Raw genomic sequence first — 17123 nt, forward strand, 5'->3', positions numbered from 1 at the left:
TGAATATTTTAAATTCTGAGAAGGAAGACAATTTGCCTGCCCTTCCTCAACAGAGTATTATTATTATTTATTACATTTATGTCCTGCCTTTTTTCCTCCTTAAGGAACCCAAGGCAGTGTACATAATCCCCCTCTCCATTTTATCCCCAAAACAACCCTGTGAGGTTGGTTGGGGTGAAAGTCTGTGACTGGCCCAAAGGCACCCAGTGAGCTTCCATGGCCGAGTGGAGACTAGAACCCAGATCTCCCGACTCCCAGTCGAACACTCTAGACACTACACCACACTGGCTCTCAGTGTGGTGTAAAACAGAATTCTGTTTTAGCCTATCCGGGTAACCTGGTAACCTCCAGATGTTTTGGACAACAACTCCTGGCATTCCTGACCATTGGCCATGCTGGCTGGGGCTGATGGGAGCTGAAGTCCAACAAAATCTGGAGGGCACTAGTTGGGGTTGCAGCACCATAGGAGTGGGCATACCACACACCTCTTCCATCACCCCCACACACATCCAGTTAGTACATTCACCCACTTATGGTTTGTGCACTTAACCAGTGCAGAGGATGCTGGTGAAGTGAGTATGTGTAGTCATATAAAATGTACAAAACGTTCTTGTTTTAGCACTTCATTAACCATGTAAACTGCCACAACCACGCTGACCTTTAATTTTCTGTGCAGGCACAGTCCTGAAGTGACAATCCAATCTTATGCTTATTTACTTGGACCTACTCCTAAACAAGTATGTATAGGATTGTGGAGTAAAGCATGTGAACCAGTCTTTTCCAGACTGATGTTTTATGGGCAGGGTTTCAGAAATGAACCTTAAGAGCCAATTGTTCCTTCTGACATAAAACTGTACATTTATGTATGCATATGTGTGATAAGCACTTCAAGGTGCGTTCCAGCATGGCTTTAGCAGCATCCTGGGTTTCGTTCATTTTTTGTGCTTTACTACACGTCAGTTGGAATACTGAAACGTTGGGTGCATATGTTTGAATGAGCATAAGATGGTATGCAGTTGTTGCTACTTTGTCTCATGATGTCTTTGAGGTGTATCTGTTCTTGGGATGGTGGCTGTTCCCATTATAGCAGCTATGCCATTTATGTCTTGGGTCTTCTTTAGCACTTGTTCAATACCAGGTTGTGACACTGATGCCTGCAAGTGGTTGATGCACTTTATCTTGATCACAGGCAGTGCAATCCTGTGCATGTCTACACAGAAGTAAGGCCCATTGCCCTCAGTGGGGTCTACTCCCAGATAAGTGAGTACAGGATTGCAGGCTTAGTTGTTGCTCCATCATCAGCATGGGGCAGTGGGTGTCACTCTCAGACAGGACAATGAACTAGAAGGACGTTGGTGGTATTATTATTATTAGGGTTCTCTATGGATTGTAGAATGTTTCATTGATTGATTACTTGCCTTTTAACAGATTTGTGGTCTGACTGAATATATAATACATTTGAATATTACCAAACAATACCTGCCATATTGAGAAACTGAAGAAAGCGTAATGTAGCATATAGCTTAATAAACAAAAGCTATCTTACTTGTTTGAAGGAAAGGCTATCTTTAATATTTTCCCTTTTGTTAGTGTAACATGAGAATTGCAGGTCTTCTGTGTGTACTCAATTTCTGTTTTTTCTGTCTTAGTCCTGAAAAACTATCACTAATTTGAAAAAAGTACATTGAACATAGGGAATTCCTGTACATAAAAATTAAGCAGCAATGCCATATTAATACAGCGCTTTATATATTTTCTTACAGGTTATTTGTTTTTGTAGGAGCCTAAAAATTAAATGCTAGTGATTACTTCTCTGTGAGGAAGCTCCCATGAGCACCAGTAAGTCCATTATTCCAAGTCCTGAAAATGTTTACAATAAATATACTGATACTAAGCATTATAAATTATTGTAAATCAAATAAGTGCTGATACAGAATAATGTCTTCACAGTTCACATAATTGCTTGGATCCAGAGTTCTGTGAGCAGAGTTTTGCTCATAGAATGGGGCATTCTTGGGTCTCTGCTCCCCCTTCCCTTATGTCCTCTGTAAGTCTGCTCCAGGTTGAGGGATCTTCTGGAACAGTATGTGAGGGTGATTCTAACAGGAAGTGAACATTGCCTCCCCCACCTCCATTTACAGAAGGATTCCTTTGTATTCTCAAATAAAGGTGGGATTTGTTGAGAAAAGAGATATTGAGCAATGGAATACTATGAAAATGCCTTTATCGTAAATACTTACAACGATATGCTTGCAGCACCGGAGTAATGTTCTACTTCATTATGATGTTCCAGTGCTGCATTTAGTACTCTCACCTTTAGAACTGATTTGCTGGTGGAACATGTTCTCTGAATGCGGTAACAGCTTGTTATTAAAATATTTCAGCAAATAGTGTTAAGAGTGGGGCACCAAATACAGCACCATTTAAAACAAGTGCATGTATGTATGTACCACAGCTTTTCATCTCATACATATGAGCAGCAACCAGGAAAGTGTTGAGCCTCTGTTAATGTTTTTTCTAAGGTAAAAAACTAAGACTTATACATGTGTACCATTCTGAAGATGCTTGGGTTTTGTAACTGGATATCAATACCCAAGTACAAAATGTATTGTAGGAAGTGGCCCTAAGGTATGTGTTCCCTGTTAAATGTACTAAGGCTAGACATATCACACGCATGTCCACCAACCCAGTTATTCTGTGAAATATATCTGCATAACCCTCAAGTAAGGGTGCAGGATAAATGTCAGCATCGAAATAAACAGTACCCTGATTGGTGGTGCCAACTGATCCTGAAGGTGTTTGGATCTGTACTTCCATGCCCCTTTGTTTCTGTTTTTAAGAGTTGGGTCACCCAATATACAATGCCACAGTTTCATCTCAATCTAGCAATCAAGAAGGTAAAAGATAACTCTCCTCACAACTCCTGGGCTACATTGTGTAACATCTGTCTGTACATTATCCTGAACTTCCCTTGTTATTTATAAATGGACAAAATATGAACTTGCTGTTGATTGGGTTATTTTTCTGGGTAGGTGTAAGTGTTGATATGTTGATTACTTTAGAACAAACAAAAAGAACATGGGAAGAAAAAGTAAAGGACACTGAAGAGCTAGCATCTTGGTATAAAAGAAGGCCTCTCTGCTCACGTTACAAACCACAGCTGTCCAAACCATGGCAACCATCCTCAGTGTGGAAGCTATTTCATCGGCAAACTCCAGCATTTAACTTTGTCAAGACTTGTGAAGAGGTACGATGGTAAATTTTTAGGAATATTTATTTGCCAATACGATACTTTGTTAGTTTAATTTCTGTTGGAGCATTTTGATGATTTAGAAATTCATTTTATTATTAAAATGTATGAAATGCTTTACTATTCAAAATATACAAAGCATTGTACAATTAAAATCAACTAAACAATACAAACAGTAATATGACCCCCACACCAGCTAACCAACCTCAGGAAAAGTTCTCTCACAGACACATTTTTATGACACAGTGAAGAAATAAAGAGGTAAAAATGTTAGAACCCAGGCTTCCCAGGGCAAGGAGTTCCAAAGAGTCACTGCCACTGTTGAGGCAGTCCTGCTCCAAGCTCCTATCAGTCTCACTTCTGAAAAGGGGGACACCTGGAGCAGAGCTTCCATTACCAACCTTTAAGGACTGGGAGGAATATTTTGAAAAATATCTTTCAGATGTTCAGGCCCTGGGTTGTTGAAGGCTTTAAAGTTAATGAATAGCATCTTGAATGTAGCCCAGAAACTAATCAACAGTCAGTGCTGAGAAGCATGAATAGTTGTAACATGCTCCCTGTGGCCTTGTTGTTGTTTATTCGGTCAGTTGCTTCCGACTCTTTGTGACTTCATGGACCAGCCCACGCCAGAGCTTCCTGTCGGCTGTCGCCACCCCCAGCTCCCCCAAGGTCGAGTCCGTCACCTCCAGAATATCATCCATCCATCTTGCCCTTGGTCGGCCCCTCTTCCTTTTGCCTTCCACTTTCCCTAGCATCAGCATCTTCTCCAGGGTATCCTGTCTTCTCATTATGTGGCCAAAGTGGCCAAAGTACTTCAGTTCCCTGTGGCCTGCTCTGGCTAAAAAGTGGGCTACAGAATTTTGCCACAACTTCAGCTTCTAAACCAACTGTAAGGGCAGTCATGTGTAGAGAGCATTGCCATAATCCAAGGCTGCTGAAGTGGCAAAGGCAGAGGGTTGGATCCAGATTTAGGGACATGCAACTGGGCTGGCCGAAGTAGACTTCTCCCTATGGCAGTCCCTCCAGCCCTCTGAAAATGCTACACAGTTGGTCTGGGGACCCTGATGAATGGGATGAGCTGTGGTATGGGGCAGAGGGGGGAACCCTAAAAATCAGATGGAAGCACCTTCTGTGAATGATGCCCTCCTTCCCATGGAAGGCAGATCCTGAATCTAACCCAGAGTCCAAGAGATGGGGTTGCAGACAGCTGCTAATCTGAAGATGAAAAATGCGGACCTAGCCATTGTTATCATGTATGACTCAAACTGCTAGGCAGAGAGTCCAAGACTACACCAAGACCACAAACCTGATATTTTAAGGAGAGCAAGAAACCAATTGAACTGAAATCCACTGCTCCCAGGTTACATGGCCTTCCAAACTATTAGCACTTCTGGCTTGTCTAGATTCAGTTAATAACTGAGTCGAGATGCTGGCACAAACAATTAAATAAAAAGGTAGTATACCTCTGAATACCAGTTGCTGGAGGTATGCAGCAGGGGATAGTGGTTGCCTACATGCTCTCCATGTGGGCTTCCTAGAAGCACTAGCAACCATAGGATGTTGGTTCCTTGATCTGATCCAGTGGAGCTTTTCTTGTGTTCAAAGCTAAAGAAAATAAGGCAATATTTCCCAGAAAATGTAGCACTTCCTTCATTGTAAGAAATAATAGGCACTGCCTCAAAAAAATCACTCTGACTTCGTGAAAGGGAAGAATAAATGAGTTATTAGTCTCCTTAAAATGAAGCTTAGAGCTAACCTATCAAGGTTTTAAAAATAGGGGAAAAAACCCTCATAATAAGCAATATTTGACATTTTCTACCTTGTTTGCCTTTTAAAATAAGCAAAAAAAAAGCCAAGAACAACTATGCAAGAATCAGTCTCTCTAATAGTGAATTCAGCTGTTGAGTGCTCAGGCCTGTAACTGAGACAGGGTCACTGAGAAGAAGAAAAAAAGAATTTATTGGAATACTTGGGGAAACCCCAAGGTTTGTAGATATACAAAAAATCTTGAGGAAAAAGTCTAAAGGTGCAACCCTCCCACCCTCTGAAAAACAGCCCAAAGGAAGACAAACCATGCCTAATGGCCACAGAGTTCTGTGTTTGTTAGGGGAGGGGAATGGAAAACGGGTGTGTGGAATAGAATGTCCTGGAAGAGGACATGGCTAGATGGCTTAAACATTGAACAGGAGCACTCCATGCTGCAACATTGTGTTGCAGATCCCACTTGTATAATAAAAATGAGTCAGCACCAAAAGAAATAATACGTATATGTATGTAATACAAAAATGATGTGAAGCAATACACCAGTATAATACAGAGAATGTGAATGTAAATGCACGTAATTGAGACCAATTTATTGGTAAAAACACTTGATGATTTTGTGGTCATTTGGAGGTTGTCAGTTGAAGTCAGAAGAGCTCATGTTTGCACTTCCTTTGTTGCAGTTAGTAAAAAGGATTGGTCCATCTCAGCAGTTAAATTTTAATATGAGAAAGTCTTTTTGGATTGACATTTTGTTCATATTGACGACACTCATAGTTGATCATATTGGTACACACATTGTAGGGTTCAGTGATAAATATAATTTGCAATGCAAACGCACAATTATTTTGAATGACCATTGTTATTTTTTTTACCAGTGACTCCACCACATCAATGATGTGTACCTACATTCTATTTATAATAATTATGTATTGTTTTTTGAGTCTTGCTTCATATTTTTTTTAAATATACGTATGTAGGTAGTATTTATTTTGTTATTATTGTAACTTGTCTCTATTATACAGTATTCTTGCTTAATTATTATTGGCCTCTTCCTCCCGCCCCTTGTTTGTTTACAAAGGTTGCCTCCGCACTCCTTTTTGGTTAAAAAATAACAGTAAACCCAAAGTGCTGCTTTCTCTGTGTGACATTTCAACACTCTAAATTATCTTGCCTGATCTACATCCGCATATTAGAATAGTGGTGAGGTACCTTTCACTGATTTTCAGTGAAAGCATGTAATGGATTCTGAACAATTTGACTGGCTTTATGCTGAATTCATGTTGCTCTGCAAAACAACTGTCATCTGTTCACTTGTGTAAAAATGGGAATAAGCTGGCAAAAAGAGATCACATGTAGTTTCTTCCATATATAGTCAGGGCCAGAAATATTGGAACAAGGATAACTGTTTTGGCAGTTGGTCTCTGTACACCACCACATTGAAGTTGAAAGGAAACACACCCAGATGGGAGCGAAGGCAGGACTTGCAGCTGTAATTCAAGGGGTTTGACAAAAGTGGGCCACTAACCATTCAGGAAGGACAGCCAGTGGCATACACACACTCCCATCGTTGGTGGCTCATAAGTAGTGGAACAAACCAACATCATTTCAAACTTAAGGATTGCCTTCAATACCTGGACGAAAATCCTTTGCAGTCAATGACTGCCTGAAGTCTGGAACCCATGGACATGACTACATGCTGAGTTTCTTCCCTCAAGATGCTTTGCCAGGCCTTTACTACAGCTGCCTTCAGCTGCTGCTTGTTTGTGGGTCTTTCTGCCTTCAGTCTTGTCTTCAGGAAGTGAAAAGCATGCTCTATTGGGTTGAGATCAAGTGACTGACTTGGCCATTGAAGAACATCCCACTTTTTTGCCTTGAGAAAATCTTGGGTAGATTTTGCTGTATGTTTTGGGTCATTATCCGTCTGCAATATGAAGTCGCGTCCTATCAGGTTGGTAGCATTCGGCTGAATCTGAGCAGAAAGTATACACTTCAGAATTCTTCCTGCTGCTTTTATCAGCAGTCAGGTCATCAATAAACACCAGTGGCCCGATTCCATTGGCAGCCATATATGCCCATGCCATAACACTGCCTCCACCATGTTTGACAGATGATGTGGTATACTTTGGATCATGAGATGTTCCTTTCCTACTCCATACGTTTCTCTTCCCATTATTCTGGTATAAGTTAATCTTGGTTTCATCAGTCCAAAGAATCTTATTCCAGAACTGGGCAGGCTTTTTTAGGTGTTTGCTGGCAAAGGCTAATCTGACCTGTCTGTTCTTGAGCGTTACCAGTGGTTTGCACCTTGTTGTGAGGCCTCTGTATTTACATTCATAAAGCCGTCTCTTGACTGTAGATGTTGACAATGACATGCCTACCTCCTCAAGAGCATTCTTGACCTGGCTAGATGTTGTGAAAAGGTTCCTCTTCACCATGGGCAGAATTCTGCCATCATCCACTTTAGTTGTCTTCCGTGGTCTTCCAGGCCTTTTGCTGTTGCTGAACTTGCCAGTTAATGCCTTCTTTATCAGGATATTCCAAACTGTTGTGTTGGCCACTCCCAATGTTTTTGCTATCTCTCTGTTGGGTTTACTTTGTTTCCTCAGCCTAATGATGGCCTCCTTCACTCACATGGACACATCTTTGGACCTCATGTTAGGAGTTCCAGTGAACAGCTATCAAATGCAAATGTAACACTCAGAACCACTTCCAGGCCTTTCCTCTGCTTGATTGGTCTTGGGCTACCCAGGAAACAGGCCACACCTGGCCATGCAGCTGCTTGTCAGCCATTCTTTCCATTACTTATGAGCCACCAACAATTGGGGGGGGGGTGTATGCCACTGGCTGTCTTTCCTGAATGGTTAGTGCCCTGCTTTTGTCAAACCCCTTGAATTACAGCTGAAAGTCCTGACTTTCCTCTCATCTGGGTGTGTTTCCTTTCAGCTTCAGTGTGGTGGTGTACAGAGGCCAACTGCCAAAACTGTTATCCTTGTTCCAATATTTCTGGCCCTGACTGTATCTCAGGAAATGGAGTAAAAGATCCTTACTGTGGCAGATCACCATTATGGGACAAGTGCCTGACCTAACTTCTTGCTTTGCATACAGAGACTCATTGCCTTCACCATCCCGTGGCATTCTTGTATATATTATCTCTAGAGTACAGGAGGAACGCATTAGAAGCCAACCATGGCATAAAATTCCTAACTGGCTTTGGGCACACAGATATGTTGAGTGAGACAAGTACAACTAATTTTAATTATTATTATTATTATTATTATTTTAAAAGGATGTTCATGTATTTGCTTTGGAAAAGCATGCTGAAAAGAAGCAAAGGTTTTATCTTGTGACAACATACACAGAGCTTTGGTTTTATTACAGGTAAGTATCTGAAATGCAAAATAAAGCACAAAGACTATATGCAACATGATTTATTTATTATTTATTTCATTTTTATACCACCAAATAGCCAAAGCTCTCTGGGAGGTTCACAAAATTAAAACCACTGAAATTCAACAGATAATACAATATAAAATATAATAGATTAGAACTACAGAATAAAAATACAAACTGATATATAAAATAATGTATTTCGTTATACAGATATAGCCCAAGCCTATGCATATTTGCTTGGAATCAAGTTCCACTGTGTCCAGCGTCGTTTACTCCCAAGTATGTGTAGCATTGCAACCATTACGATTTATATGTTCATTTGTTTGCTCCAGTGTGATGAATCATAATCACTTCTTTAATTCACCTTTTAATTAGACTCAAATTCAGTCTAGTTGTTAGAAAAGGTGTGCACAAACCCTCCTTTCAGAGACGCTGAAGCAGCCAGGATTGCTGCTTTACCACCACTAATGGCCCCGGGAAGCAGCAGTCCCAATCAGGGGTGCTGAGGGAATTGAAGAGGCATTTGCCTCCTCCTTTCCTCAGCGACCCTGAAGCAGCCTATCCCATGTGTGTGTGCAGCCTCCAGGCAACTCTGGATGCAGCCTTTGGGGCTGAAAAAATTGTGGACCCTGTGTTAGAATATCAGTTTTTCTGTGACTGTTGCAGTGCTGCTGCTCCACCTATATGAAATTCACTGCAGAAGTTGGTTGAAAGTAGTACTCTGGAATGCCTCTCCTTGTCTTCACTTCCCCACAATTTTTTTTTCCCCCCTTGGGAAATAAATTGATATAGCAGACAGTTACTGTTTTAACCCATCAGCCAATGTAATTATTATGGTTGAAATCCTAAGCTAGGGTAATAAATTTATCACTGAGTTCTATAGAGTCAGGGCTTCAACTAATGAAATAATATATTATGCATTTGATTGAGCATTTTAACTGAACAGGTTTTGTTGTATCTATGTTTAGTGATGAGGGTTTTCCAAAAAATTCTGAACTGGAAAATTTCTGGAACTACAGTTCGCAGAATTCCTCATCATTGGCCATGTTGGCTAGGGCTGGTGAGAGATGAAATCCATTTGGAGGGCACCACGCTGGGGATGGATGTCCTAGAGAGTGATCTAATTTAGCATGTTTATTTCACTTGTATTTAGTAATGAACCAAAGCTAAAAAAACAAAACAAAAACATGTTATTTTTTGGCCCAGTACAGAAGTATTTGACCTGAAATATGTGCAGGAAAAAAATTAAAGCATTGCTAATGTGATTTAAATGTAAGGTTATGTAGATTTTTTTATTGGAATATTTGTAAAAATGTAAAGACAATAGTATGTACTTCCCTTACATTGTTTAAATTTGGGGGTGGAGGGAAGGAAGGTACTAAAAACTGTTGACACACTAATAAAGTTTAGCAACCCAAAGAACTTTGCATGATATACTGACAACCACTCATCTGTTTCAACAGAGTTAAATTCTCTTACATCAAGGTTGTTGGGCCACCTTCAGTTTCACTGTTACTACGTATTAGTTCCATTTCACACTGAGATGTATACACCTTTCAGTGACATATATGTATTCTCTCACATACTTGCTAAGGATAATAACCTAAAAATATTAACTATGATTCTGAAGGTTCAAAGCTGGCCTAATATTGTATTTGCAGTTAGCATCCACTCATTGTTATGAATGAATTTATGAAATGGAAAATTTTATGTGGAAAAATAAAGCACTGGAAAATGTTGTGCCCCATCGCTGCCTATATTGTTGTGTGGAAAATGTATCTCAGTGATTTTAGTAATATCAAGTTCAGTTTCAGGTATTTTTTTCCAGCACAATCCATAACCAAATAAACTTAATGTTTTGGGATTTTATCAGGGTGCTAATCGGTCTGAGATCAGATAGGTATGTGCACTTGATCTTTCTGTGTTTCTTTCTGAGAAGTGCTTCCATGGAATCAATATTCCCTTTAAAACTTGATCAAGTTAAAACAGCAGTTTTGGAATCTGGCACGGGCGTTTTTCAAAAAGGAAGTCCATCCAGTGTATGCATCCTGCTTACTCTTTAAAAGTTCTAGAGTCAAATCTCCAAACAGGTTCTTGGACTAGGAAGATTTAAAAAGCACTAAGGGAAATTCTGTTGTGGGGGTGCCTTCTGAAAAGGAAACCAAGAAAAAATGTGAGTGCATGATGTAACACCTGACACTCTGGCATAAAGTGATACTCTCTGATATAATCTTGCTGCAACACTAGTTACAGTACTACTACTAATGGCAAGTACTGTTGCGCTGGTCCTATTTCTCTCAGGGTTTTTAATGCAATTTTGTTAAGGAGAAGCAGGAATACTTATTTTAGTTGAGTAATTATAATTGCAATAATATACTTACTATGATTCTTGTCTTCCTTTAGCAAACATTGTGAAACCAGCCTTATGCATTGCTATGAAGTTATTCCAGAAACAACCGTTTGCAAACTTTATTTTGATTTGGAATTCTACATTCCAACAAATCCAGGAGCTGATGGAAGGCAGATGGTAGCAGACTTAATAGAGGTAATTTTTTTTTTTTATCAGGAAAGTTGATTTAGGTTGAAAATTAGGGAGAATATCCTAACTATAATAGCAGTTAAGTAATGGAATCAGCTGCCAAGAGAGACTGTAGAATCTCTTCCGTGGGAGTTTAAAACAATGCTACATCGGAATCTACCAGCTTTAAGTCTAGGACTCTAACCTTGCAGGCTATTGGGCAAAACCACTATAGGCTTTTCAGTCTATGCAACTGGGAAGCAGTATTATGGGGAAGAAACATAACATGAGCAGTGATTTGAAATTTGTATTGGATACCTGAAATTTTGGAGTATGAAATTCCAATGTGGGTTGTTGTTTTTAACCAAAGTGGCATGTGTATCCTAGTGGGGATATATTTAGTAGAGGATATAGATGTTTGAGCATACTGGGAAAACCTGTAGCTGCTTGTGGGCCCACAACACCACAAATCTGGCTCAAAGTATATTTGTAAGATGTATTCTGATGACAGAAGTGGAAAGGATGGGTTTGAGTAGATCTGAGGCTATGTGAGGAGTGTGTACTGGAGAGCGGGATAGCATTTTAAACTTCCCATTTGCTGTGTAAAAAATGGAGGAGTTGGGATGAGGCCTGAAATATTTGAAGTGTGGCTTAGCAAAAAAGGATATGAAAAAACCTGTTTGATATAACCATGTTATTAAAGAGACATCATCCCATCTTAAATGGACTGGCTGAAATCCAAAAGGCTATGTGTGATACACTGTATATGCCCAGGGCCTTTTCTCCTCCTCCTCCCCATTTCCCCATTTGTACCCCTTACAAACCCACTCCTAAGGCTTTGGAAGGGGCCCTCCAAAGTAGCATTCATTGAATCCCAAGGTGCTGTTGCTTGAAGGAGAAAATGGCATCCCCCTCTCCCCATACATGTGTGATCAATATGTGAAAATACCATTGAAATGGGGTGGGTGAAGTCTACACCATGCGTTTGGAATGTAACTATTCGTTTGGCTCTTCAGCCTTCCCTAGCTTTATACATTTTAAAGTTGTAATTAATAAAGACATAAAACGTGCTTTTCTGTATATAGGGACAAACTGTTAAAGGAATTAATGTCATTGTGTCTTTTTCAGTTTGTTTGTAAGAAGTTAGATGAACACTATGGAATAAAATGTTCAACTGAAGATATTTTGAATTTAGATTCCAGCACTGAAGAAAAATTTAGTTCTCATTTAATATTTCAGCTCCACAATGCTGCATTTAAGAGTAATATTCATATAGGTAAGCATAACTTATTTCAAATGCATACAGAACTGTGATTTGTAACTATTTTAAAATAATGAAGACTTGTGTGCATTTGTAGTCATTTCATGTTCTGATCATTTTTTTATCACTAACAATTAGCAATTCGGAGGGCCGTAAATTCCCTACCCCTGCCCTAAAGGAAATGGGGAAAAGATGACAAAACAGAACCATTGATAGAAATCATCAAGGAGCAGTAAGAAAGATACAATTGCTTTCTCATCGTTTCAGTCTGCAAGAAACCAAGAGAAAAAAGGAGAGATTTGGAGTCAATTGCATCAAAGGCTGAAGAAAGATACAGAAGAAGTCATTAATAGCAGAGGTCTTCAATTTTGCTGAAAGAAGATAACTGGAAATACAAATATAGAGTAGTCTCAATTGAATGAAAAGAGCAAAAACCAGATTGGAAAGGATCAAGATAAAAAATGTTTAAAAGTCAGACTTTGAGAGAGAATAAGACAAACTTCAAACTTCTGGGGTCTTGAGTGGCTGCCTTTAAAATTGCTTAAACTGCCATGCATGAGAGATGGGGCTTTTTCAGTGATCATGCCAACATTGAAACTCTCTTCCAGTGGCCTTACACATGGTCATCTTGAGTCCTGTGGAAAAAAAAATGTGTGCATATGTAAATAACAATAATGCAACTGATTCAGTATTTCCAGTTTACATAGTCCAATGTGTAAGTTGCTTTAGGTTACAGTCTAACACCCACTTATCTGCGAGTAAGCCCCATTGAACTCAATGGGTTTTGCATCTGAGCAGATACATACAGGATTGCACTGGAAGTCAGCATTGGTGCCCTGGTCCTCATGGCTGATTCGGTTTGGCAGGGTCTGTAGTAGTAATAGTTTATTATGGCCACAAGACCAGCTAAGTGAAGTAACACTGTAAGTACAATAGTATAAAAGCGATAAGAGTTAGTTAAAAATGCAAATAAATAAGAATTACACATAACCCACTCATAATACAATATTTAACAAATTAAAACATTAACAAGTGATATGATCCCAAGCCAACACACAATTGCAGCAGTGCAGAATCTAGCTACCATAGAGGTTACCTGAGAATTCTGGTCAACCAAGAGATAATATGTATAAAACGTATCAGATCTCCCAGGTATTCCTTGTAAAATAGGCGTAATAAAGATATGCTGAAAATAATAAGACAGAACAATACAGCAGTACATGGCCTGTAGTCTCCACCACGCCGGCTTCACAGGGGCATAAACAATCAGAGTATAAGGTACTATTATATCTATGCTCCAAAAGTGCAGAAGGTAGCACATTGAACTTGGCCAGCATGAACACTTTCTATATTTTGGACTGGTTAAAGTAGTTAAATAAGTTGCAGGTAAGAAAGCCTGCCCCCATCTCTGAATTCCGAGTATGGGGTAGCTATTCTTATCTAATCTTACAACTTGTCCCTAATATGTTGGCGTATGTCCCCTTTGACTTTTATATGGCCTAGGGCCAGGATGGCATTTCGTGAGAAACCCAAATTATGCAGTTTCTCATAAAATCATAGAATAGTAGGGTTGGAAGGGGCCTACAAGGCCATCGAGTCCAACACCCTGCTCAATGCAGGAATCCAGGTCAGAGCATCCCTGACAGTGGCTGTCCAGCCTCGTCTTCAATGCCTCCGGTGTGGGAGAGCCCACTGCCTCCCTAGGTAATTTGTTCCATTGTCATATTGCTCTAACAGGAAGTTTTTCCGGATGTTCAGCCGGAATCTGGCTTCCTGTAACTTGAGCCCATTATTCTGTGCGCTGCACTCTGGGATGATCAAGAAGAGATGCTGGCCTTCCTGTCTGTGACAACCTTTCAAGTACTTGAAGAGCGCTATCATGTCTCCTCTCAGTCTTCTCAAGGCTAAACATGCCCAGTTCTTTCAGTCTGTCTTCATAGGGCTTTGTTTCCAGTCCCCTGATCATCTTTGTTGCCCTCCTCTGAACCCTCTCCAGTTCGTCTGCATCCTTCTTAAAATGTGGTGCCCAGAACTGGACACAGTACTCCAGATGAAGCCTCACCAGTGATGAGTAGAGGGGAACTAGTACTTCCCGGGATTTGGAAGCTAGGCTTCTATGAATGCAGCCCAAAAGAGCATTTGCCGTTTTTGCAGCCACATCACATTGTTGGCTGATATTCAGCTTGTGATCTACAACACTTCCAGGATCCTTCTCGCTTGTAGTGTTGTTGAGCCACGTGTCCCCCATCTTGTAACTGTGCATTTGGTTTCTTTTTCCTAGGTGCAGAACTTGGCATTTATCCCTATTAAATGTCATGCTGTTGTTTTCTGCCCAGTGCTCCAGTCTATCACTTTGAATTTTTTTTCTGACTTCCAAAGTATTAGCTATTCCGCCCAATTTTGTGTCATCTGCAACTTTGATCAGCATTTCCTGCACCTCCTCCTTCAAGTCCTTAATAAAAATGTTGAAGAGCACTGGGTCCAGGACTGAGCCCTGCAGTACCCCGCTCGTTACCTCTCCCAGTTTGAGAAGATCCCATTGATAAGCACTCTTTGAGTCTGATTCTGTAGCCAACTGTGGATCCACCGGATCGTTGTTTCATCTAGCCCACTTTGAGCTAGTTTGCTCATCAGGAGATCATGGGGCACTTTGTCGAAAGCTTTGCTGAAGTCGAGGTATATTATGTCTACAGCATTCCCACAGTCCACAAGGACATGATCAAAAAATGAGATCAGATTCGTCTGGCAGGATTTGTTCTTGACAAATCCACATTGGCTTTGAGTAATCACTGCATTGTTTTCAAAGTGCTTACAGATGGATTGCTTTATAATCTGCTCCAGAATTTTCCCAGGGATTGATGTCAGACTGACTGGTCTGTAGTTCCCAGGTTCCTCCTTTTTACCCTTTTTGAAGATAGGGACAACATTAGCCCTCCTCTAGTCATCGGGCACTTCACCCGTCCTCCATGATTTCTCAAAGAGAATAGACAATGGTTCTGAGAGTTCTTCTGCCAGTTCCTTTATTACTCTAGGATGCAGTTCATCTGGCCCTGGAGAGCTGAACTCATTCAAAGTAATTAGGTGTCCCTTGACCATATGTCTATCGATCTCAAGCTGCAATCCTGCCCCTTCAGCCTGTACTTCGACTTTGCCGGGGGGTCGTAGACCCTCTTTTGGGAGAACACTGAGCCAAAGTAGGAATTGAGCACCTCTGCCTTTTCTTTGTCCTCTGTTATCATTTTGCCATCCTTATTTAAAGCTGAACCACTATTTCTTTCCTCTGTCTTTTACTTTGCAAGTAGCTGAAGAAAGCCTTTTTGTTGCTTTTAGCATCCCTCATTAACCTCAGGTTGTTCTCAGCTTTAGCCTTCCTGACGCCATCCCTGCAGTGACAGTTGCCCTTTTCCATTTTGACTGAAATACGTCAGTCAAAGTCAAAGGGGCCAAATCTTGAGGTGCAATATCAGTTTTAACCAAAAATTAAACTTATACATCCAAACCCGGGATCCAGCTGAGATTTGGCCTGTCTCTAGATATAAAAGCATGTTGGGCACAGGCAGGGTCTGTGTTTAGCTGTCTTTCTGCAGTGCATAGGATGGTGCCTTTGGACACTTCCAATACTTTTGGGTTTGGGCTCTACTACCACATTGGGAGCATGAGAAGGTCTAGCCTGGATATGTTCTTAATAAAATGAGTTTGATAAAGGAATTTGTACTACGTATGCTGTTTTATTTTGTAAACTTTTCTAGATTCAGTATTTCTCATTAGGCAGGCAAGTCCCTGCTGATTCCTAGATTTGAAACGTTTTGCAACAGAAAATTACAGGTTCTTTAAAAATATTGCTAGCTTTCAGAATGTTAATCTATTCTATTTTTCCCCTCTTGTTTTTAAGGTAATTTTTTAAAAATGATTTTGCAACCTGATGTTCTTCTAACTAAGAATGAAGATACAATGGTTCCAGAAAAACAGATTGTTTCCGTTTCTCAGTATTATAATGCTACCACTAATTTGCCCAGGTGTCTTGAAAACCAGAGTGTAACCAAAGATGTGTCTCAAAGCTGGCAGCTGAATTCACACAAAACGCTGGAAAAGCAGACCTCACAATGGAAAGAAAATCCAGATCTTTCTTTTCTTATAGTAAATGGTAAACAGGGAGGAAAGCAACTGTTTGTGGATCTCGGTAAATATAAACACATTTCATGCACAACTGTTCTAATACTGTTTTCAAATATGTGTAGAAATTGGGAACTTTTTGTGGCCTTAACTGGAGGGCTAGCTGTTACATCTGAAAGTCTGCAGTGACTCTAACCCTTGTACATCTGTTCCCAGTTAGACTATGTAAAAAGAGACTGTGTGCTTCTTGACTGTTTCTTGCCCATCCCAGTCCTATAGTAACTTTGAAAATTATTCAATTACTTTAATATTTCTGAATCTTAGCACTGATTCCTACATGCTAAATAACACTGGATGCTCAAAGGTGTATGCCTGATCTGATCCTTCCAGAAAGCATGTCATGTGCAGCTCTCTGTATATGGGAAGACTGCCAATAGGGGAGAAGAGAATTGGGTAGGGGCAGTTGTACAGGTCACCCACATGTGGAAAGGGAGGTGTGGGAAGGGACTGGATCATCCCATTTTTTAAAACTGATTATGATATGAAGTGCTGAACCAATCAACCATTGGTTCATCTACCTCAGTATTGTCTGATTGTCAGTAGCAATCCAAGTCTCATGAAGAGGCCTGTGGCATTTTTGTTCTAAAACTGTATGTGCATCTCCCCATATAGAAATATGAATAACTCATTTATTTTTTGAAGAGTTTATTTTGTGCATGTGTGTTGCAAGTTAGTTAGTATGTTGCGGCTCACCCCCTGTGCGTTTCATTACTATCCCACCACCTTTCTTAAAAAATGGTCTTCTTTCAGCTCTTAGCTTTTGCTGC

General features: G+C 40.2%; 1 protein-coding gene across 23 annotated transcripts in view; it reads left to right on the forward strand.

The window, feature by feature from the left end:
* Positions 1–17123, forward strand: part of PRIMPOL (primase and DNA directed polymerase) — a 42904-nt gene that overhangs the window by 510 nt on the left and 25271 nt on the right. For 5 of the 23 annotated variants that reach the window (XR_014792142.1, XM_084856569.1, XM_084856573.1 and 2 more), the window contains exons 2-8: positions 1764–1839; positions 3063–3247; positions 8301–8392; positions 8615–8683; positions 10808–10949; positions 12051–12198; positions 16076–16363. Coding sequence is in view for 18 of the 23 variants with exons in the window: in XM_084856569.1 (XP_084712695.1) it covers positions 1830–1839; positions 3063–3247; positions 8301–8392; positions 8615–8683; positions 10808–10949; positions 12051–12198; positions 16076–16363 (934 nt within the window). In the remaining 5 variants the exon portion in view is untranslated. Of the gene's footprint in view, positions 1–676; positions 738–1763; positions 1840–3062; positions 3248–8300; positions 8393–8614; positions 8684–10470; positions 10578–10807; positions 10950–12050; positions 12199–16075; positions 16364–17123 lie in introns of those variants that run through there. The other 18 variants (XR_014792143.1, XR_014792144.1, XM_084856570.1 and 15 more) reach the window with 8 other exon arrangements.

Source organism: Heloderma suspectum, chromosome 5 (assembly GCF_057233095.1).
Source record: "Heloderma suspectum isolate Gila_16-S chromosome 5, 16-S_ref, whole genome shotgun sequence".
NCBI classification, from domain to species: Eukaryota; Metazoa; Chordata; class Lepidosauria; order Squamata; family Helodermatidae; genus Heloderma; species Heloderma suspectum.